Genomic DNA, 23864 nt, shown 5'->3' with positions numbered 1-23864 from the left:
CCCAAAATGAATGACAGGATCCGTGCTGACTGCAGCCTGTGTGAGCACAGTGGCTGGCCCTGCGCGTGTCTCCAAAGTGTAACTCAGCAGCTTTTCATTCTCCCGACGAGCTCCTTACCGGAGATAAAGCTCACACTTTGCTGCTCCTTTTAAGAGGATTGGACACTGATCCCAGGCTCAGTGTCGCCGACGTGATCATCCCCGACGGCGTGCATCAACTAATGGAAACTTAAAGGAACCGCTCGTCCCTTTTGGATGACAACAAAGTGTTTTTTTTTTTTTTTTAAACCCGCCGGCTCCTAACAGGACTTTATTTTCATTTTGTTACGCTGTCAAGTTAAAGTGCAGATGGTGGAGAGGCCTCCGAAAACAAAATAAAAGGGGTATTTGCACTTTTTTTTCATGAAGAATCCTTGAGATGATCATGTTTTAATGCTATGCTCACCACCTACCTGAGATGTTGATGAAACAAAAATGATGGTGAATTCCCCGAGTACGAATTTGCTCAAAATGGCTTCTTCAAACCAGAATTGCTGACTACCCATTCAATTTTGGCCATTGGCCCTTGATACTTTTTCGTGTGTCTTGCCATTGGTAGGCGTGAATCTTTTGTGTTGCGGAATAATGTTCCAAAACTTCACAATTTTGTGATTTTTTTTCGTGGAGGTTTGTGTTGAGAATGCTCACATCCACAAGGAGGTAAATATCCTTCCAAGGCTTGCTTGTCTCCTTCTTCCTTCGTTTAGTCAGTAGTTAAATCTGCTTTTGGCATTATCTTCGCTTCATAATGGCTACGCAGAGCTCACAAAACATGTCAATTAGTGTCGAGCAGAAGGTTCCAATTGCTTCCTGCTAATAATCACCACTAGATGGCAGAAGAACACGAACAGGGAAACAATTCGGAGATAAAGAGACTGTATAACACCATACATAAAGCGCATCGGATTATAAGATAAAATAAGATATCCTTATAGGGCGGACTGTCGAAAATTGAATAGGTGCGCCTATAGTGCGGAAAACACACGATACCATGAAAAATACGTTTAGCGCCACTTCTGATTAAAATTAGATCAGTGTTATTTTAATCTGTCAGTTACTTTATCGAGTAGTTGATTAATCGGTTAAAAAAAATCTCCTTATTCAAAACTGACGATGATCAAACTGACATTGCGGGAAAAAAAATTTTAATTAGGATTTTGTTACTGGTCTGGCCCATAAAAATTCTGAAAATAGGTGAAAATGTTTACAAATGCTTCATTTTGATTCAACACCATATTTAGTCTGCTTTCTTGGTAGACAACACAAAACTGAGAATATTTATTGCCGAGGGGCTGATTTGGATCATTTAAAAAATTGTCGCTAAACAATTTTCAAAATATTGATCAACTAATTTGTTAATTGACTAGCTATTGATTGTTGGACTGCTCACCGAGTGCAAGTCCTTTTGTTGCCTCTGCTCAAAACCGCAAATACAAAATGAATGAGTAAAAGAAAAAAAAATGGCCACGGCAATCCAATTGGCGAGTTGTGTTCCCGTGTCGCCGTGTGACATTCAGAGGTTGGACGTAATGAGATTAGCCACATGTTAATCCACACTTTACACCCAGAAGTAATCAATTCATTTCATATCGACATGATTCCATTCAAGCCAAGTAAAAGCTTTTAGAAAAATGAGGATTCGGAGAGGGCGAATAGAGAGCTCGTTGTTTGTGTGCTCCTGCATTATAAATTAAATGATTTATTTATCAATTTATTGAGGGTATTTTCTTCATGTGGCCACAAATGAGATCCCGCCCCTGACGACAGGCCAGCTCTTTATTTTTAGTCAGCTGAATTTTTGATGGGAGAAAGAGGAAGTGTGGGGTTTGTTTTTTTTCCCTCTGTGCTGCATCCTTTCCTGATAAAAGACAAGTCGTGTAAAAAAAATACATAAATTATCCATATGAAGATCATGAATAATATAAGAACAGTTCTTCTTTGACACAGAGTGCAGAGTGGACTTTGTACACCAGCACCTGTCCAATACATATAAAAAAAATTTTAAAACTATTGATTGTAGGACTACAAATATTAGTAAGTAAATTACTGAGTGATTTGAATAAATGATATATACGTAAGCTTATATGCATAACTGCCGCTTGACTCCAGGCTCTCTGTGGCCTGTAACACACTTTTACTAGGATTTGATTTACACTGTATTTGAAATAAAAATAAAATGTAAACTGGTATTTAAGAGTCCACGTGCGAGAGTTTATTTGTAGACATGATTTTTATTGAAGTGCACAGTCGCTGTCTGAATAAAATACCATTCATCACAGGGACATTTTTATTTTGAATGATAAAATCCTCCATAAAAAATAATTTGCATTTTCATATACAGTGTTTGTGACCATTTTGGGGGATTTAAAAAAAAAATACACCGTGTAGAGATGATTTGCCGCATAATACATTTTAGTTTTTTTGGTTCCAAAATCGGAAATGATTGGTAACCTGATAACTTCCTTTCAGACATTACAATCAAACCCACCAAAAAGAGGGTACCTGCAATGCAAATATATTTGGTATTAACCTCAGGAATAATGCAACTTATCCCACAAGAAGATTTTTTTTGGTCTTTTTTTTGTTTCTTCAATAAAGGCAGCATGCAAACCAGTGGCACAAAATATAAATATAGGATGTTCCTCCTCTAAAACGCACCTCGCCTTTACCGGACGCTCTATTACAACTTGGAACATTTGGATCCTGTGCTAAGAATAATAGTGGAAATTATATTTAACAATATATAAATCTGTCGATTTCTGCCTGGTTGTCATGCTATGTGAAGACGTGTATTGTATGGAGTGTGTCAGTGGGAGATGACCAAAAGGGGATCTAAACGCCCACTACACGACGAGAACCGCATTCCGTTTGTCATGAAGCATCCTCTCCCCTCTCCAAAAAAAAAAAAATCATCACAATAGCTGCTGATTGATGTGTCCATCAAATACATGTCTTTTTCCAACGTAAACGTTGCTTCACCAAACCTGTCGAGACACGTGCGGTGCCTTTCCGTTTTGTAAACAATTAGCCCCGTGGTACTTCTGGGAGGCAGAGTAATGGCTACCGATGAGCCCGAACTGAAAACGATGACAAAAAAAGCGTTTGTGGCACCAGATATGGGTCCCTCCAAAAGTATTGGGACGGCAAGGTCAATTCATTTGTTATTTTGGGTTGCATATTGAATTTTAGGTTTCAGATCAAAAGATGAATATGAGACACAAGGTTTTCAATTGAAGCTTTTAGTATTTCCATCGAGTTGTGTGAATAATCTCGCGCCACCTTACCTCTCTGAGCTCATCCGCCCCTACACACCTGCCCGGCGCCTCAGGTCTGTGGACGAGTCTTTGTTAGCGGTACCAAGAGCTAAACTGAGGCTCAGAGGGGATCGAGCCTTTTCTGTTGCTGGTCCCTCTCTCTGGAATGACCTCCCACTGAACATTCGGCAAGCCTCCTCGCTGCCCATCTTTAAAGCCCTCCTCAAAACTCACTTGTATTCTTTGGCGTTCGACTCAGCATGATTTGTCCTTGATTTTACTGCTTGGTGCTTTCCGCCGCCTTTATTACTGATTCGTCTTACTGTTTATTGTGTATGTTCAATCGCTCCATGTACAGCACTTTGTATGCAGCGATGGCTGTTCGAAAGTGCTCTATAAATACTGTTGACTTGACTTGACTTGAAGCAACTCGGGATAGAGCAAATTTTGTCCAGTGAGCAAAAATATTGGGACGGACATGATCGAATTAAAATGAATACGATTTCATATTTGGTTGCATAACTTTTACTTGCAATAAGTGCATCCAATTGACTTCACCAGACTGGAGCATTCTTCATTTTCCAGGCCTCTACTGCAGCCGCTCTCAGTTCTTGTTTGGCTCTGGGGTTTTCTCCCTTCAATCTCCTCTTCAGTAGGTAAAATACATGCTGTGTTGGGTTAAGATCTGTGGATTGACTTGGGCGGTCTACGACCTTCCAACGAAGGGTTTCTAAACTCCATCATCAGGTTTGCGGAAGACATTTTCTTTCGGGTATGTTTACAAATCGTGACGGAGTAATTTCGGAAAACTGAATGCTCCTCAATGACTCTGTTAACTACCTCTGAGTTTCCACCGCGTCTAGTTTTGACTGAACTTAACCCGTCGGGATGTACATTAACTGCAGCATTCTGTCTCTCGTCCTTTATTGAAAAAATACTTTTTTTATGATTGTAAAAATTATATTAAACACTTATTTCAATATGCTTCTATTTATATTCTATATGTAGATTTATTGACTTTTTTCTGTTCTACTTTCTCAACTTTCATAATTTTGCTGCTGTAAATTGGGAATTTCTCCATTGTGAGACAAATTTCTCATCTTACATCTTTTCCACCGACAGTAGACACATTCAAACGATGGCGGTAAAGAAGAAGGCTAAAAAAAAACACTTAAGAAAATATATAATTCGAGATCTTAAACCCTGCTTTTGCAATCGTTCCGCTTTTGCCACCTAGTAGTCGTACATGTGACCTTCGTGGTGAAAAGGTTGATACTCGATGCGACATGCAAGGAATCGTACGGTGTACAATGTTGGGTCATGCCGTTTTACTTGGAAGCTCTCAAACGTTCCGAGCGCCGTGCTTGGTATCTACAGATAAAAGGCCCTTCGGGTTAAGCCGTGCCGCATTCCGCCACGGCCTCTCGGCCGCGTCGTTCGCCTTCCTGCGACGGAGGGCCGCGCGTCTTAAAAAGACGACGCCGGGATGCCTCATCTAAAAGGCAAATCTCCCCGCCCCCACTTCCGCGCGAGTGGGGCCTCAGCGATCCCCGTCATCATGCGGCCATTACCGTATTTGCGGCCGAGTTGGGAGTAAAAATGTCCCCTCGAGCGCTCAAGAGAAGATGTCCTCCTTGTCGGCTTCTGGCGAGGCGGGTCTGGAAATGTCAAAGAGACCTTGCGGGGAGCCCGCGGCGGGCGTCCTGGCTTTCAGTAGCTGCAGGGCTTCGGCAAGCTGCGCCTCCAGGCCCGACATTCGGACGTTGAGGCTCTTCAGGTCGTCTTTGAGCTCCAGCTTGAGTTCTTGAAGCGAGGCCTGGAGGCTCTGCTCTGGGATGGGGTAAAAGGAGCGTCGGGTTTCCGGAGGCTGCACGGGACTGCGGTCCTGCGGCGTCAAGCGGAAGTCGCTGACCTTGTCGAGGCGCAGGTCGCTCTTGGTGATGCCGCTGTCGCACGAGTCCGTTTTCTTCAGGGACAACTGCGACCCGTGACCCTTGGTCCGCTCCGGCAGCGTCTCCATGGATTCCGATTTGGACACCGTTTTCCAGTTGTCCGGCTTGGCCATGGACTCCTTGAAGCGCCCCCAGCCTTTGACTTTGCCCGGCTCGGCAGCCCGACCTCCCACCAAGGAGGCGGGAGGCGGCACCTGGAGCTTCACTTTGTCCGACGGGGCGCAGCTGGGGGGCGTGTGCGACGACGCCGACGACGAAGGCGTCGCCGGGCTTTCTGTCACCGTCACGATGCTGGTGGTGGTGATGATGGCGGTCTTGGGGACGTCCGCGTAGACGGATGAGCCCTTCTCGATGTCGTTGTCTTCGCCGGGCTTGTCGGTGACCGTGCGAGCCTCCCGCTGCTGCCGGAAGCGCTGGAAAAGTTTGCGCACGGGGTGGTCGGGCGGCAAGTTGAGCGGCGCCTCGTTTTTCCGTCTCTGCCGCTCCTCTTCTTCTCGTTTCACGTCGCTGATTTTTCGGAAGACCATCTAAAAGAGAATTTGGCGTGCTATTGATTTGAAATCTTTTTCGGCACAGACGCAAAGCGAGGAAAGTTACAGCGTCAGAGGTGTCGTGTTAAACAAGGCAGGTTGCCCCTTTCTAATAATTAGATGCATGACAAAGGATTTAAGCGTCAGGTGTGATGTCGCAAAATATTTTCAGGCGCTGGAAGCAATTTGTTTCAAAACCGGTTCCCGAATGACTCCATTCATCAACCTGTTTCGGAGCGGCGTGCTATTCTCATATGCTAATACCAGATTAGGTTTGGGCCGAGATTAGATTCTGACGATATGATCATCGTAAGCAAAAAATATCACAGATATTTATGCTTACTAAAGTAATAGCTTTAGTAAATATGTGGGAAAATAAAAACAGCATTTTCTTCCATTCAACACCATTTCAGGAGGTGGCCCGGTAGTCCAGTGGTTAGCACGTCGGCTTCACAGTGCAGAGGTACCGGGTTCGATTCCAGCTCCGGCCTCCCTGTGTGGAGTTTGCATGTTCTCTCCGGGACTGCGTGGGTTTTCTCCGGGTGCTCCGGTTTCCTCCCACATTCCAAAAAACATGCGTGGCAGGCTGATTGAACACTCTAAATTGTCCCTAGGTGTGAGTGTGAGTGCGAATGGTTGTTCGTCTCTGTGTGCCCTGCGATTGGCTGGCAACCGATTCAGGGTGTCCCCCGCCTACTGCCCGGAGACAGCTGGGATAGGCTCCAGCACCCGCCGCGACCCTTGTGAGGATCAAGCGGTTCGGAAGATGAATGAATGAATGAATATAGAATAAGAAATGTGTATCGTGCGAAGTTTAAATAAAGAAATAATGTTATCCTTCCGTTATAATTCTTCTTAGTAAGTCACAGTGTCTGATCGCCGGTGTGCTATTTTCAAAATAGACCCATGGGCTACTCATGTTGTCCTTGGAGCTAAATAGTACCCGCTGGCACATCTGAGCAAAAAGGTATTCGCGTTTGCAACGTCTTGCTCCCCCCGACCTTTCTCCGCACCTCACTGCTCACCCCTCCCCTCTCTGCTCACTAAGAAGGAGGGAAAAGGAAAGTTCATCGAAGGCAATTCACTTCAAAGAGCTCGGCTCGTTTACTCAACTCTGCAAGCGGTCTATTATACTGTGCCCAGCTTAGTGGCTTCACCCCTTACCGAAACCTTGACTTTTTTTTTTTTAAACCGCGGTCAACCCTCAAACCTGTAATCGGCCCACGTCGAACACCTTGTCTACCTTTCAATCAATTGGCCGCAACACCAAAAAGCACGGGCAAAGTTCCAACAGCTTAGACAAAGCTGAAGGTTTCTGTGTGCGTGTGTGACAACATCAGGTTGAACATGAAGCCCAATCGGCCTCAAGTAATGAAACGCCATCCATTTTTCTTGTCAAATCTCCCTTGGCGAACAAGCGCACCGGGCACAGGATTTCATCAGTGGCCAATACAACCTTGGTGAGCAGTTTTTCAATCCACCTCGGGATTTCCCAGCAGGGTGTATAGCTCAAAAAAAAAAAAATAATAATAATTTTAACACTCCCAACCACCCCCAGCCCAATGCCGGCCAACCGTTATTTCTGTGCCGCGGATGAGATTGCCTCTTCATAGGCCGGCAATTCAATCTCAGTCTGGCTCTCTCTTGGGCAGGGTGACCTTATTATGAATGAGGTAATGATTGGTCCCAACTGAGCTTGTTCAATTCAGACATGAAGGATAGGGAGGACGGAAAGGGTTTAATATACGGGGGGGGGGGGGGGGGGGGGGGGGGGCAATTTACCGTCGCTGTCTGTCTGCACGCGGCGGAAATCGTCCTGCTGCGTGGAGTGCTAGTGATCTCGCGGGGCTCGTTTTTTTTTATTTTTTTTATTTTGGGGTGCGAGTGGGCAACGTCACTCACCCTCTTGCGCAGGTTGTAAGTGAGCAGCAGATTGCGGGAGAAGTGATTGGAGAAGGCGGTGTAGAACTCGAGCACCTTCTGCAGGGCGTCGCGCTTGATGACGTGGAGGTCGCAGTACGTCAGAGCGCGCACGTTGGCGCAGGCCTGAGCCAGCGTCACCTCCTTCCAGAAGACATCCCCGAAGACATCCCCCTTGCCTGCGTAGTAAAAAGGAGAAAAGTGCTAAAGCTCTGCTATTTTGTCTCCCCGCGACACGCGCTTATGGGATTTAGTCGCTCGGTGCCGGAGCAGCCGTCTAATTGCTTTACGCAGCCAGTAGGCTTCTGTTCCGAGGCTGTCCTCTTATTTGCGCTCAAATTCTTTAGAGGAGTGTTTGGATCTGTCTCGCCAATTCCAACACACGCCGTTAGCACTCACTAGATCACTACCGCTGTCCCGCCCAGTCTGCCTGACAGTGACGTTATACTGTTGCTAAGCTGTCACCATCCTGTCCTACCTGCCTTGTCCTGTTCAGTTGTGAACTGTCCTGTTCCCCACTTGTCATGTGCCTTCCTCTACGATGCGATACTGTTTTTCCCCCCCTTTGTTTACCCAGATAAGGCATTTGAGATGCAAATTCCCATTTACGATAATGACCTTGGAGGGTTAAATAGAGCAAAATAAAAGCAAATACAAATGAAAATCACTGTATATTGAGATATCACCATATTTACATAATACGCTGGTGCCTCTATTTACAGAATTAATTGGTTCTGGAAGAAATTTCCTAAGTAGAAAATTTTGTAAGTCGAGAAGTGTTTTCCATGTAACGGGTTCTGTCCTGTGCCGTTTCCTCCTTTTCACGTTCCTTCCTCACGAGGTGTCGCTGGGAGTTAGGAAGTCAACACCATCTCCATCCTGAAAAGGGCCCGGCAGCGGATGTACTTCCTGAGGCTGCTGAGGAAGCATGGCCTGCCACAGGAGGTGCTACGACAGTTCTACACGGCAGTCATCGAATCAATCCTGTGTTCTTCCATCATGGTTTGGTTTGGGGCCGCCACAACAAAGGACAAAATCCGACTTCAACGGACAGTTAGGACGGCAGAAAAAATCGTTGGCACCGCCCTACCCACTCTTGAGGACTTGCACACTGCAAGAATCAAGACAAGGGCACGGAAAATCCTCCTGGATCCCCCGCACCCTGCCCACCACCTTTTTCAGCCACTCCCCTCAGGCAGACGCTACAGATCTATGCGTACCAAATCCAGTAGACACTTAAACAGCTTCTTCCCTCTAGCCATTAACTCCTTAAACAGTCACTGACGTAGTCACTCTTCTTGCACCACAAAATGGTACTACAAAACTACTGGTTACTCTAAAATGGTTCATTTAAGGTTCAATGATTTTGTTGCTTACGATGATACTAGTGCAGCGTGTTATGCCGGAGACAAATTCCTTGTGTGTTCTACATACTTGGCCAATAAAGATGATTCTGATTCTGATTCTGATTCTAACTTATTGCGGTCAAGTCAAGTCAACAAGAGTATTTATAGAGCACTTTCAAACAGCCATCGCTGCATACAAAGTGCTGTACATGGAGCGATTTAACATACACAATAAACAGTAAGACGAATCGGTAATAAAGGCGGTAGAAAGCACCAAGCAGTAAAATCAAGAGCAAGTCTAAGTGATGCTGAATCGAACGCCAAAGAATACAAGTGAGTTTTGAGGAGGGCTTTAAAGATGGGCAGCGGTCATACCATGGTTAGGCTGTTTTCGTTTTCTCTTCTTGCTTTTCTCTGCCCGTCTCCCCTCACAGCTCATTCGGTCCCTCCCACCGCATTTCCAATAAATATCCATCTCAACAGAAAAAGCGCAACGGAGGAAGTGTTGCCAACCTGCATGACTAAGCAACCAAACAGGAGTTCATTTATTTCTTCTGCCATAAGGTTGGCAGGCTGGGTCTGACTCCGGTCGGCATCTTCCCCGGGGGGGGGGGGGGGGGGGGGGGGGCGATCTTGCCCACATCCTTGTGGGGCTTCATTATCCTTTGTGTTGTGTGTGTTCTGCAGCACCATTAGGCTAATGAGATTTTGATCCACGGTAGTAACTTGTTTATCACTGGAGGCTGGGCCCGAGGGATCCGCCGTCGTATCGGCCTGACGGTGTATTGACTTTTTCAAGTAAGACCTCAGACGGGGGATTAGTGGAATCATACGATGGTGCGATGATTTGGACCGATCCGTCTTGGCCGAATCAGTCTTGTGGTGAAATAATTAATGAAGTTGTAAGCTGCTAAAGGAGTTGTAATGCCTTTTTGACACAATTCAGAACAGTTACCATGCGTCTTCCGAACACGTCTGTGACATGATTTCATCTAGTAGTCGGAGGATCAGAAATTTGTCCCCCGCCTACTGCCCGAAGACGGCTGGGATAGGCTCCAGCCCCCCGCGACCCTAGTGAGGATTAAGCGGTTAAGAAAATGGATGGATGGATAAATAAATCACCCTCTTGTCTTGGACTCTCATTATGTGTGTGTTCCTGAGTCTTAAAAAGTGCACACAAGCCCCCATAAAGGCAGTACAAGCATCCATTTTTTGTTCAGAGAGGCGGCACTTCATCACCGTAGCTACTCAATCACACGACTAGTGTTTGGATCCACATATGTGGCTCTATTTGGACAATTGGTGCCTATCCAAACTACACCAATAGGCTGGAGAACAAAAGTACGAAGTGTTTCCAAACATCCGGCAACAATGTGTGCCGAGTATATCCGACTAAAGTGCGAATTTATGACTCAGAAAACAACGAGCTGCCGGCTTTTCAAAACAGTTGGGAACATTTAAAACAGTGCTGCTCGGCAGGAAGAAAAGGAACAAAGTTCTGGAAATGCAACAAAATGGCCTCCGCTGTTCTTGTGGCCTTGCAGAGAACAAATTCAGTTGCTGTCAAATAAAAACAACCTTTATTCGTTCGACAATGAGGAAATTTTGCAGTTTATCTGAGTACAGACCAACATTTGAGCATGTGAGCCTTGTTTAACCTCACATTCTCAAAATTATTGGTTTTATCCGAATTGGAGACCTTTCAATTTTACTAGAGCCTGAAGAATTAATTGGCTGGCTGATCTAATCCGCAGTATCGGTTCTTTTCAAATTGGCAAAAGTGTCCTTTTTTCCCCTGAATTGTTTTCAGATATTTTTTTTACATATCACAACATACGACAAAGACATTCAATTATCCACCCACCCAATAAAAAAGGCAGATTATATCCCTTGTAAATTAAACAAATACTCAGGGACAAAGTACTCTAAAAACAGTCAAATGCTCTGCCAGTAATTCATCTTTTTTGTTGTAAGCATGAAGGGACCAGTAAAGATTTTTTAAAATCGTCTATTCTGCCAAATATTTAGGAGGGGAAAAGCCCTCATTTCTTAAAATAATTTTTTCATGGAATAGTGCAAAAAAAATGACATTTTATGACAGTGTAAATCAGTTTGTGTACACCTTGTAAAACAGTATAAAAAAAAACTCAGTACCCACAAATATGCTAAATCTCTAGCAACAAAAGTGAGCCCACCCTAACCCAACATGAAAATGCCCAACTTGATCAAGTGAATTTTTAATTTCCAAAAACGTCTCCAACTTTAAAAGGCCTAAACTCACCTAGAATGGCCACGACCTCGTCATCCTGGATGACTTCCAGTGAACCCGACACCACGAAACAGAGGCTGTCCACGCTCTCGCCCGCGTGGTAGATGAGATCGCCGGGCGCGCAGTGGATGGTCTGAAATTCCATAGCTAGCGCCCGCAGACACCCGTCGCTGGCCAGTCTGAAGGCCGGGTGCTCTTTGAACACCTTACGGTTGAGATGGACGCAAATGTCCGCCCGCATGTCTTTGGGACAAATCTGCAGCACCTGAACGGCAAAAAAAACAAAAACAAATCTACAGTGTCATAACACTCTGGCTATAATACAGATTTTCAAAATGATATTATCCATTGTGTGTCATTTTCACAGCAGACAAAAGCAGATTATCTCGCCGTCCAATAACAACAACAACAACCCAAAATTGTGCAACAGGACTGCAAACACCTGCCGGGCGCATTGTTAGGAATCAGTGCTCTGCATTTTAAACGAATCTCTTTGAAGATGAATGTCACAGACGGATTAGGTGCCATTTTATCGAGCCTCCAGTCGTGGCATCCTCGTGGGCGGAGACAAATACGGCGTGCGTTTCGTTTGAGTAACAAAACCATACAAACCACCCAATGCTTATTTTCTTAGAAGTCAGAAAATATCTATTTTGCGGCATTATGTCTCGTCTTCAAGCAGTCCATGCTTTCGATTTTGATGCTAAGCTTGTCAAGAGAAACTCTTGCGCGTGTGTGACAACTATTCAACTTTGTTGCACACTCTATACTGTCGACAGAGTGTTTTCTAGCTTCGCAGCCGGGATGCATTCAAGCTTAACCCTAGCTTATCCTGGATAGGATTTATCCATTTGTGTTCATATTGTATTTAATTGAAAGATGTTTGTTGTTGTTTTTTTTTTCTCTTCTTCTTTCTACATACATTCTTGCTGCTGGAGGCTGTAAATTTCCCCATTGTGGAACAAATAAAGGATATCTTATCTTATCTTATCTTAGTGCACAGCTTGCGATAAATGTAAAATGATGTCTTTGAATCAAAGGCAAAGGCATTCAGAAAAACACAAGAGAGCTGAAACTTATGGAGGGGTTCTAAAATGGCCTAAATTTCATGACGTCACCGGCTGATAATTCTCAGGCATTGCAGCAATAATAAAAAACCTTTTGACACCTTAATCTTCACAATTTACATATTTTGCACCATAGAGACCCATTATAATTCATATTTCTGAATGCATCGTAAACCTAATGTGTATTTACATGCATTTCACGCGATTTTTATGTAAATTGCTTTGTTTTCGCTTGGACAGACGTAAGCATGCCACATTGTTGGGTTGAGGTCATTCCAATTTTTCAACTTTAGGTGGCGTCAGAGGATCGCAAATGAGTTTGCCTTTTTGCAGGAGGCTTCAAACAAATGCATTTTACATAAACACGTCCGGTCGGGATTGTTAGTAGGGCTTGGTTGGGACCTCCAGACACATTTTTTTTTTCTCTTTTGCAAAAATAAAGAATAAAAAATCCCAAAGAACTAATAAAAACTATATATGTATGGATAGCACAGATGCCTCTGAACATTTTGAGTCTTTGAAAAAAAAAAAGAATGTTTTTATAACACAAAATACATCATTACAAAAATTGTAAAATGCGTAACTTAAGGCCTTTTTAATTTGGAGCACACAAGGGTTAAAGACGGGTACCTTTTCGGTGTCGATGCCTCGCGACATGGACCAGGTAGACGCAATGTAGTCCATCACTCGTTCGCTCAAGCCCTTGGGCACCTGGTAGAGCTTGAGGAAGTCCCGCACGCTGTTGAGCATCTCGTGGTAACGATTGGTGTTGGCATACATCTGCTGGAAGATGGTGGTCACGTTACCAAAGATGGTGGCGTACAGAAGAGCTGCGGGGAAAGAAGAAGTTGTTGTATCAAGACACGGGTTTGAAGGGAATTGTGGCGAAACGGTCACTTTGTCAGGAATTGCAATCGTGTACCTTGGGCGTGTTGAATGATCCAAAGTGTAAAAAATTGGGTGTGGAAAATCCCAATAAACATTGTTCATAACTCATGATTAAATCAATTCCTGGAATAACTATTCGATCGATAAAATTCACAGGACAAAGAATGTTTTTTTCTTGTACTGAACACTTCAGCTTTTTTTTATTTTATTTTAGGGAGTGTTAAATTAACCTGAGCCGACCCTTTTGTGATGGGTCAAATTGAGCCGCCGCTTTGAAATCAAGATTATTTGAATTGAATCACTGTTTTTGTTTAGCCAAAAATGAACAGTGACACAGTTAATTATTTAGCCAAACTGAAAAACTGAATGTTACTATTCTTGCACCAGAATCACATGTCCCACCGGTGTACTTTCACTTTATTGAACAAACTAACAAAATGAACATGAAACAAGCACAATCAGACACCGCCACAGGTTCAACTCACGTTTCGGCACTCTAAACGCAGACTCGCTGCTCACGAAAACAAACTAAAGGTAATCTGAACTCAAAAGAGCCAATGCTATACAGTCCTCTCATTCGCTGAGAGTCCCATATCACTCACCAAGTTAGGCCCCGCCTTTTAAAGCCATAGTGCAGAAGGGAATGATGGCAAGAAATGTAATACTATATACTGTATATATAGTATATAGTTCTATATATAATATATAGAAATATATACTGTACCTGCATCTCCCATGCATTTTTATTTCTCTTACTCGAGTAATCGATGGCATGATTGGTAGAATAATCTCTTAGAAAAATATTTGATAGCCCCAGCCCTACTGTCGGCCAAAAACTGCAATTGAGTGGCAGAAGTTTAGTTTTTAACAGTGAACTGAAACCGGACTTACATAGTTCGATTTTTGCCACTTTGTGTGCTTCCCACATGCCCATGATAGAGCTTGGCCCCCAGCCCCAATTTCAACCGAGTCAACTGGACATAGCAGCAGGGTTAAACATTTTGACGTTGATGCCAGAATTCTTTTTTTTTTTTTGCCGTCAGGTCAGTTGTGAGAAACGACGTGGGGACGTAAATGTGTGTCTCTTAGACAACTGGGTTGTTGAAGCCATCTAACAGCTGGCTGGCATCTTTTTGTGCTTGTGTGGATCAAAGTCACTGCTATGTGTGTGTGTGTAGGCCTAATTAGCCCTTCTTCGGCAAGGGTCGGTGAGGAGGCATGTCAGCCGCACATTTCAATTATCCTCAGATGCTGATGACAGTAACCTGTGTTGTGTTCGTTGCGGCGATCAAAAGTGCGATCAACACAATATCGCTAATTAAAAAGTACCCCAAACTCCCCCCCGAGGACGACCTCAGACGCTCATCCGTGTTATCTGACATTGCGCATCGTACAAGCAATGGAAGTTTCTTATAAACCTCTTGCGGGTAAAAGTGAATCGCTTTCAAGTTTCAAACTTTTGTCCAAGGATGAGTGTTTTGGTTGTTCTTTTCTTACACACACACACACACACTTTTTTAACTCATCCACTCCCAAAGACGTTTTTAAACGTCTTTTCAGACTTGGTCAAGAATTGGCTGGTACTGAATGAGTTAACATATTAAGTATATTGACTCAGCAGTGACCTAAAGGGCAAAAATGTCTTTTTTTGTTGCTGCAATTAACAATTATTTTCCGCCATGATTCGACATGAAGCGAGTCACGTTCAGCCACCAGCATGCCGACGAAATAAAGAGGTTTGCAAAGTTGGACTTCTTGCAAAGAAGGCGGTAACAATGCAGATCGACGCAGCCGTTTGAAGGTACTTAAAAGACAGTTAGTTGTCAGCCCCAAGCCAAGAGTTGCTATGGCAACAAGACATCGCCGTCCCTTCCACCTCCCTCATCTTCCCCACCTAACCCCCCACCGCCACCCCCCAATCCCCTCCTTGCGCTGTGATCTTCTGCTGGCAGCACCGGTATCCAGAGCTGATGTTAAAAATAGAACAGTATCAGGGCATCCATATTTCATAGCCAAGCACAAACGGACGACAAGTCAAATTGCATCCACACGGGGCTGGAAACCGTTGTCTCATGCTGCTTTAATGGCACGACTCCTGTTGAAAATGCGATGAAACATTTTGGCGAGGGTGGCGGGGGGGGGGGGGGTGATGATTTTCAGGCTCTGGTCGGCGGAGGTGTGATGACTTGATGGGCTAACGCGGTCACGCATCAACGGCCTCGCTAAAGTGTGCGGCATGCTGGGGGGGCGGAATTGCCATGCTCTTGGTAGTTAAGACCTTTAACATAAGTCGGCGTCACAAGGAAAGCAGGCAAGATGACGTTTGAGGTTTTAACCAGAGATGAAGGGAATTTTCACAGCGTTTCCAATATCAAGCCAAACTTTTTCCACCGTGGACCACCATCACAACTAACACAAACACACTCGCTCGTCGGCCTAAGGCACATTCAAATGATATTGAGCTACTGTAACATTGCATAGAAAATTCAAAAAAAAAATTTGTACATGATGTAACAGTAATATGAGCGAATACTTGATATAATTATGTCCATTTTTTTAATGTATGCAATTTATGATTCATGAATATATTTTTAAAGGACAAGCATCCTCTTGGACAGTTACATTTTTACCTCAGATCAAAAAATTTGGCTAACTTTTTACCAATGAAAAACAGTCATAATTCGCCTCAACTCACGAATGTTTAATTGTTTTGCGACATATTTTGTTTGTCAAGATTCCAGACATTTCAACACAGTCGTCCGTCATCTTCACAACAACTTTGAGGCATCTGAGGAAAAAACGTTCCCTCCAAATTAAGATTACAGTATTCGTCCTTGGTGGCGGTATCCACTCTCCTAATAATTTTAGTGTTCCTCCGTATCCTATCAAAAGGCATTTGTCTGGATTTATCCCCGCTTCAGTGTCGCTGTAGCTGTAGCTCAGCATAAAACCCTCCATATTATCTAAAAACGCTCCTCTCCAGCCTGCACTCTGCCTTCTTGCCGGTATTATTTTTTACGAGATCCTAGCGGGTATTATTTTTTACGAGACGTTTTTATGAGCGGCGGTGCGAGAAGCGAGCCATGCATCACGCTCGGCACATCTTAATAATTCAGCAGCGGGGCCCGACTGGAGCTAATGAGCCCAATGAAGGCAAGAATAACACAGGCGCTAAAGGCCAACTGTCACATGTCAACGGACACCGGGCTGGATTCAAAGTATCACTGCTTGTTTGCGCTCATTGGAAGTGCAAATACGTGGAACTTGAATAGATTTTCAGGCTAGGACCCCTCATTTGAATGCTTAACTTTCAACATTGTCTTGAAATGCGAATATGAAGCTCTCAGTCCTTCTACATGTTTCCACTAATTCAAACAAATCTCTGAATTCCTAAATTTTGACCGACAACCCAAACGTTCGACTCACATCCGATCATCATCATGGCCACGGCGAAGATCTTCTCTCCATCTGTGGTGGGCGCAATGTTGCCGAAGCCGATACTGGTCAGGCTGGTCATGGTGAAGTAGAGCGAGGTGATGTAGACCGAGTCCTTGTTGGGACCGCCCTCCCACTTGCCCGAGCCGCTGGCATTGAAGCGATAAGGCCTGCCCACCGTCTCGGCCAGGATGTACAGCCAGCTGTCCATCCGTACGATGTTGGTCTCCTCGTCGATCACCTCGTAGTCGCCAATGCTGTACCTGCCGTCGGGGATGATCGCCGAAGTCGAGTTTAGTGGTCGTTGGTGGCACGAGCAAAACACTCTTAGTTAGGCCCCCATTAAATTTTCACTGCACACTAAATATCCAACTTCTCTCTTCCTATGTCATCACTCTCCAATATGGTACATTTGAACGCTTCCAGTAGTAGTCGTATTTAGTAGTGTGTGTGCATGACGGCGTGCCATGCTTGTGTGTGCGCATGTACATAGATTACATTATTGTGCCATCTAAATTTAAATAAATCTGCATATTTTCTCTCTTTTAAGAGACTCGTAGTAGATTTAAACTTTGATCAATCACAAGCTCCTTGTAACGGTCGCATTTGTGACGGCCTGTCATGTTTTTGGAGCTTGGCACACGGTGAGCTCCTCCGAAAGAGATCTAATGCTGCCATCTGCAGGGAATAGTTTATTTTAATTGTACTGGCTTAATCAACATGCCATAACTGGCCCATTAAAAAATGTTTTGATGGCACTCATCATTTGGATTCCCGTTGACAGCATTTCATGTCAACTCCGCTCAAAGAGTTAACTGACCAATTTGCGGGGTCTGGGCAGGGTTTAAACCCTGTCTAAATAGGAAAGTATCACAGCTGTGTAATGATGATCTTCAGGTGGGTTGTTGAACTTAAGGAGAGTTTTCATCATTTGTGCATTTACACTTGCAGTTAATGTTCTGGAAATTAAATCATCTCTAAATTGAGAAAGATAGCTCGGAAGTGATGATGCAGCAGTTCTATCAACTCTTTTTTTTTTTTGTAGATTTTTTGCCCTCTCAGCAAATTGACAAAATGTGAGGATCCACCACAAAAAAAGAAACGGGCAAAAATAAAGAGATTTCAAGTGACAGCATTGCTGTCATCCAAGGTAAAGGCAATTAAGCTTTTTTTTTTCTTTAGCTTGCAGTGCGACCATAGCAACCGCCGACACCGCACTGTGGGAATCCGTGCAGCAGCTATTTTTATCAGGGCTGGAATTCATGTGTTGTGACATTTTATTAGGTACATCCGGAACAAAGGAATGCATGTAAAGTGACTAGCATGACCCATTCTTTTATCCGGCCCACAGAGCATTGTGATTGTCAAGTGTCCTTTTTTATTTGTTGCAATTTCATTTCTCCTAAAATTGATTAATTTATTCATTTTTCTCATTAAGTAATTGTTGACTGATGCAGCTGTATCAAAACTGATTGCATCACCAAAAATAAAGCAAGCCATATTAGTACCTTATATTGGTCGATAATTTGAGGGGGAAAAAAACACTTGCCTTTGTCGGAACTGGCCAATCATTATTTCTGGGGGAATAATGTACCAGTAATATACTTTACTGGGGGGTAAAATGCATTTCATTAAATGATTGAAATGACAAAGAAATATGTATTTAAATATTAAATAATGTATTATTGATGTCAATCCTATTAGCATTTTAATATATTTTATATTTGATGATTGGTTAAATAATTATGAAGAAATAATCGAGAATTGTTTAAGTGTAAAAAGGAGAATGAATACGTTGAGCAAAAGAACGCATTATTTAATATAAAGAATATACAAATACAACCTTTTTTAAATATAAAATAAATGGTATTTACTGTAATTGTGATTTACCTCGGGGAAGGATGACCTGGCCTTTTATTATATACATTTTTTTTTCCACCTAAAAGTAATGTTCATCCATCTTTGTCGGCAATGTATAGTGACAGGCAGAACAATGAAATGCTCCACCACTAGATAACAGAGGGTCCAATTAATCTGTTGACATTCATACATCAAAAAAGAGCAACGTGTTCCAACGAACAGCTCACATTTCAAACCGTGTAAATATATCTGTACGGCAATTGAGAGAATGTCATCGTTATTTCAGTATATGTACTCTTTGTGACGTTCTTGTATGGTGGTACGATTTTCCTAATGTAAAATACGTGCCGTGCCTTAAAAATTATTACACTTTGGAGACAGTATACATTTGCAGGAGAAAAAACCTCCAGAAGATACTGAAACATACAGTTCACTTTTAGTAATTATACGAGGGTAGGGAGACAGCCTCTAAATTAGCTGAATGGGTGGCCTTGTTACGATAATTGGCTGTAGAGATTATTACGCATATGTACGTACCAAATGCAGGCCAACCAGTGAGCGGCCAAGCCAAACACACACACCAGCAGAACCAGAACGGCGGCACCATACTCGATGTAGTGGTCCAGTTTGCGGGCCACTCGGCCCAGACGCAGGAGCCGGACAACCTTCAGCGAGCTGAACAGACTGCTAATGCCCTGCGGGGGGCAGATAAAGGGAAAGGAAAATATTTGTTCAAGTTGAAAAGTTGTACACATCGCAAACAAAGAATTACCTAACACGCTTTGACTGGAGCGAGCATGCTAAACAAATGGAACTGTCTACGGTGTTAATTTGATGCTTAGCTAACAGGCGCTAGCTTAAGCCACTGAAGAGGGATGCTAAAATAACAGTTATATCTCTCAATTTAAAGATGAACAACTGGGTATTGAAACAAAAGAGCGGGGCAAAATATGACTAAGAAGTAGCCCAAAAAAAGTTTAAAAACCACTTAGGAAGTGTAGAATCATGTTAAGCTAAGCTAACCATCATTACGCATTAATGGTGTTTTGCTTCACGTGTTAGCGAGCAAGCTTTCAAAGTTATGTACCGTAGTCTAAACAAATACAAATCAATGCTTTTTAGTTTTATATTCAAACTTCAACTGGAAATGCATATAAACAGCCTTATGCAAGTAATTGGCCTCTTTTTTGAAGAAGTGTTCACTATCGGCTGCTTGCTGTGAAGTTCATCAACCCAAAGAAAAAAATATTAATTTCCATTATTTCTGTGGAAGTTGATGCAAGTTAATGCTGGGGGGAAAACTGTTTAATAGCTTGTTTGGTATCAGGAGAAATAAGGCGAATCCCAGAAGTCTAATTAAACAGGCAATACTGTCAACGCTTTTTCTATAAGCAAGGGGGGTGAGGAGGATTACATTTTTGTGAAAAAAAGATTGTAATACCCGATTGCCAAGCCCTGGTAGGATGGTTTATACAGGGTTTGTTTTTTTAAGCTTATGAGTTCCATATTGTATTGTGTCTTCCTCCTACCGCAAATTATTATTATATCACATTCCCTTTAAATGACAGGCTCTGACACTTACACAGTAATGCACGTCACGTCATGTTAATAGATAACCACAAACATGAATGGGTATGCAAATGGTAGATAGCCACACACGCGCACACACACACACACACACATAGGGTGGACGCGCGTGTGTGTTATGAAAGTGATTCTATTACAAAACGTGCAGAGAATTTACAGCTTGACCGCAATGTCGACTCAGCAATTTGTCCAAACACCCACCACCAGTGATTCAAATGGACACGCACAATCCTTGTGCTGCTTCAGAGACTCATTGCCCACACTTGACTATCTGAGCGTCTGTGTGTGTGTGTGTGTTTCTGTGTGTGTGAGAAGAGGCATATTGATTGGGCTAATGCTTGGCGGTGTGCAACCCGTACGACTGCTGCGCTGGCCGTCACCCGATCCGATCTATGTGGCGTCTGACGGACGCATCGCCCTCTCAGAAAGAAAAATCACTCGGAGGAGCACAAATTCAATTATCCGAGATGAGAGAACTGATTTGGAAAACATTTTTTTGCCCAAAGGAAATAATCTTGCGGCACAGTGTTAGAGCGGTCTAGCATGTCTGCCTCATAGTCAAGAGGTTCTGGGTTTGAATCTGTCTGGCGTTTGCGTGGCTTCCCCCAAAATCATCCGTTTTTCATTGAAGCCTTTGACTTTGACTTCGTTGCGAATAAAAGTGTGAACGGTTTTTGATGTGCTCCTCTTGCAAGCACGGTGCACGTTAGTTAAGGTACCGGCATCAAATGTGTCATAATCAACTTGTCATGATGCCACTTCCTACCAGAACAGTGAAGGTCGCTTTGATAACAAGTAGCGTACAGACGTATGCAAAAGTGTCGGTTAGCAAATTTCATTTGTCGATATAAAGCGCGGTCGTTAAAAAATTTGCTTGATTAAGCGTTTGTTTAATGGCTGGGTGAGTTGTGAACGCGCTGCGGTGTGAAGCTGATGTAATGTTTGCTTTCAAGCTTCAGTGTCCTGCTGCTCTGGGATACCACGCAGTCATTTGAGAATGAAAAAGTGTCTTATTTGTTTTGGAGCATCGACGTTGTCAGCGGGGACCTCAATGAGCTCTGGGCTGCTGGATGAGACATCTGTTTGTTTCTGTATGGCTCTTTTTTTTTTTAATCTCGTTTTTGGAACAAAGCACTCTTTTTAGATGTCAGGCGCTTAGATTTTTCAATACTGTGACCTTTTTTAATCACACCCCACCCAAAAAAAGTACTTTAATCTGTTTATATGACTTTGATGTTGTCTTTTTTTTCTTGAAAAAGTACAACTTCAACCCATGAACAATGCTTTTTTTTCTTCCCGAAAATAAGCGACTTTTATCTTGGGAAAGTAGAAATTCCATCTCAAGATTTTAAGACTTGCTGCTAAAAAAATAAGAATTTACAAAATATTGCAATTTCTCTTATTTTTAAAACTTGTTTAATATTACTTTTCGTCTTATAAAAAAATATATAAATTATGATTAGATTTTCTCACTCAAAAAAAGCGTTAAAATGTTAAACTTTTAATATTTGACCCTTTTACTTTTTTCATCTTGTCACATATTTTCATCTAAAAATATGATTTTAACCTCCTATGAGCATATGATTTTTTTCCTCACCAAATACATCTGTAATTTCATGGTTGTTTTTTTTCCTTTGAAAATATATATGACTTCAACTAGTGAAAATGCCGACAATATTTATCTCACATCTTCGTTTTCTGACCGATGGTTTTTTTTTCCCAAAACGTGTCTTCTTCCCCCCGGCCCCAAAATTCTTTCAGTAAAAAGTACTTCAATCTCGTAAGTGATCCCTTTTTAGCATCTCGAAAAGGATAAGTTAAATGTAGTTTGTTAAATACGGGTCGAAAGCATAAAGCATGATGAAAATATAGTGGCTTCCTTTTTTTTTTTTTTTTAAGGTTTTTATTGACAGGAAAACTAAGATGCACCGTCCTGTGATTGGAATTCAGGACTGCTGCGCACTTTGGCGACTAAGCGTGCAAGGTCAACGGCGTGCCCGCATGTGTGTGTGTGTGTGTAAAACAAGAAAAACACCAACTTGTTCATTATCATATTCTCATCAAAGTGAAGCCTACTTGAGTGACAGCTCGCCGGTTCCAATTCTTCCCACGTCACGTTCCATGCATGCAAAGAGGCCAAGAGCAAAGTGGGATGGAAGAAGGCGGGTGTGGAGGCGGGGTTGGGCATGCAAACAACAAAAAAAGGGAGGCGAGGGTGAACAAGGAGACAAAGAAAAATGAATACACAATCTAGTGATGAATAAAAACATGACTCCAAAAAAAACAACAACAACAAATCATTACAAAAAAAACCAACACAATGACACGGTCAAGAAAAACCAAATTGCTAATCAAGGCCGCCTCGCCTCCCTGTTCGAAGGCCATCACAGTTATTCAGGCGGCTCATTAAGGTCCCCGACTGGACGTTGGCTCGCAGACCAACTCCGGAGCAATTTGGGAGAAAATTGGGAGCGCAGTGCAGAAAGACCCCTCGGAAATTGCGAAGAAGCTGACCGGCGATTGCTTCGGAAACAGGAAGTTCATCAACGTGATTGTCTGAAATTGCAATGGTAAGCAGGCAGGAAGTTCAGCGCAATGTTTGGCAGTTCACCAAAGATTGCTGCGAACTTTAAAAGAAGAACTTTCATCACTGTTGATGATGATGTTGCACGTTTGATTGGCTTAACCAAAGCTTAGCGGTCGTTCCTCTCACTCTTTGCAATTAAGAAAATAGATTTTGGATCGGTTGGTGATTTCTGTGTGGTTTGTATAGTTTTGCCTTGGAATGATTGTGAAGACCACTGGCAAAGTAAACGCATTTTTATATTTAATGTATGCATCTCCTTAATGAAGCTGGCCATATTTTTGCAGTTTGTCTACTGTCTAAAATTATTTTCAAATATTTTTTTTATAATTTTTATCCTTTATTAAAAAAAGTATATTTTCTATTATTTTAGATTTTTTTTGTTGAATTGTTTTCCCTTATGAAGTTGGTTTATTATACACAACTTTTGTAGATTTTTTTCCATCTTTTTTTTTCTTTATTCAAATATTTTCATTTCAATTTTATTGTCCATGTGATATGTGTCTATTTTTAATTATTTATCATCATTCTGTAATTCTTTTGGCTCAAATTTGTAATTTTTCTAAAAGATTTTGGTGTGCCTTGTGTATTTTTCTAACTTTATATTGAGTATTTATTGTGTAATATTTTGAATTTTGTGCCATTTTTGGTGAAATGTTTATCTGTATATCAATTTTATTGTGCATTATTTTTATTAAATATTGTAAAAAAAAATGTTTTTAAAGAATCTCAGTAGTTGTATTAACTTATACCAATTTTGTCACACGATTTGAGTATTTTTGCGCTGTAATATTATTGGACCAATATTTTCTTTTTTGTAATCGCAAAAAAGTTGTACAATTTTGTTTTGTTTTTTTTGTCTGGTGCAACAACACATGGCACAGTTTTTTCATTGCAACTTCTAGCCGGGGGTTTTCTTGACATATATTCGCCGCATCTCTAATATTACATCTTGTCTACCAGCTGCAGCGTGTCCAGTTCAGCGTCGACGACCGCCAAGTGACCGCTTGTGTCCTCCTGACGCTTGAACTCGTCAGCATCCGCGATGCTGAAGCACGGAAACGCGAAACCGACCGCTGTAAACCTTGCACGCGCATTCACACACACACACACACACACACACACACACACAC

The 23864-nt window shown here is 42.5% G+C and overlaps 1 protein-coding gene across 4 annotated transcripts in view; it reads right to left on the bottom strand.

The window, feature by feature from the left end:
- Positions 1 to 4620: 4620 nt before the first annotated feature.
- kcnh1a (potassium voltage-gated channel, subfamily H (eag-related), member 1a) overlaps positions 4621 to 23864 on the bottom strand; it is a 35240-nt gene continuing 15996 nt past the window's right edge. For 2 of the 4 annotated variants that reach the window (XM_052081296.1, XM_052081297.1), the window contains 6 exons: positions 19098 to 19255; positions 16692 to 16963; positions 13008 to 13207; positions 11323 to 11575; positions 7678 to 7874; positions 4621 to 5772 (listed from right to left, as the gene is read on the bottom strand). In XM_052081296.1, coding sequence (XP_051937256.1) covers positions 4909 to 5772; positions 7678 to 7874; positions 11323 to 11575; positions 13008 to 13207; positions 16692 to 16963; positions 19098 to 19255 — 1944 coding nt within the window. In that variant the 3' untranslated portion in view covers positions 4621 to 4908. The remainder of the gene's footprint in view (positions 5773 to 7677; positions 7875 to 11322; positions 11576 to 13007; positions 13208 to 16691; positions 16964 to 19097; positions 19256 to 23864) is intronic. The other 2 variants (XM_052081298.1, XM_052081299.1) reach the window with 2 other exon arrangements.

Source organism: Hippocampus zosterae, chromosome 11 (genome assembly GCF_025434085.1).
Source record: "Hippocampus zosterae strain Florida chromosome 11, ASM2543408v3, whole genome shotgun sequence".
Taxonomy (NCBI): domain Eukaryota; kingdom Metazoa; phylum Chordata; class Actinopteri; order Syngnathiformes; family Syngnathidae; genus Hippocampus; species Hippocampus zosterae.
This window is presented reverse-complemented; position numbering and strand designations above follow the sequence as displayed.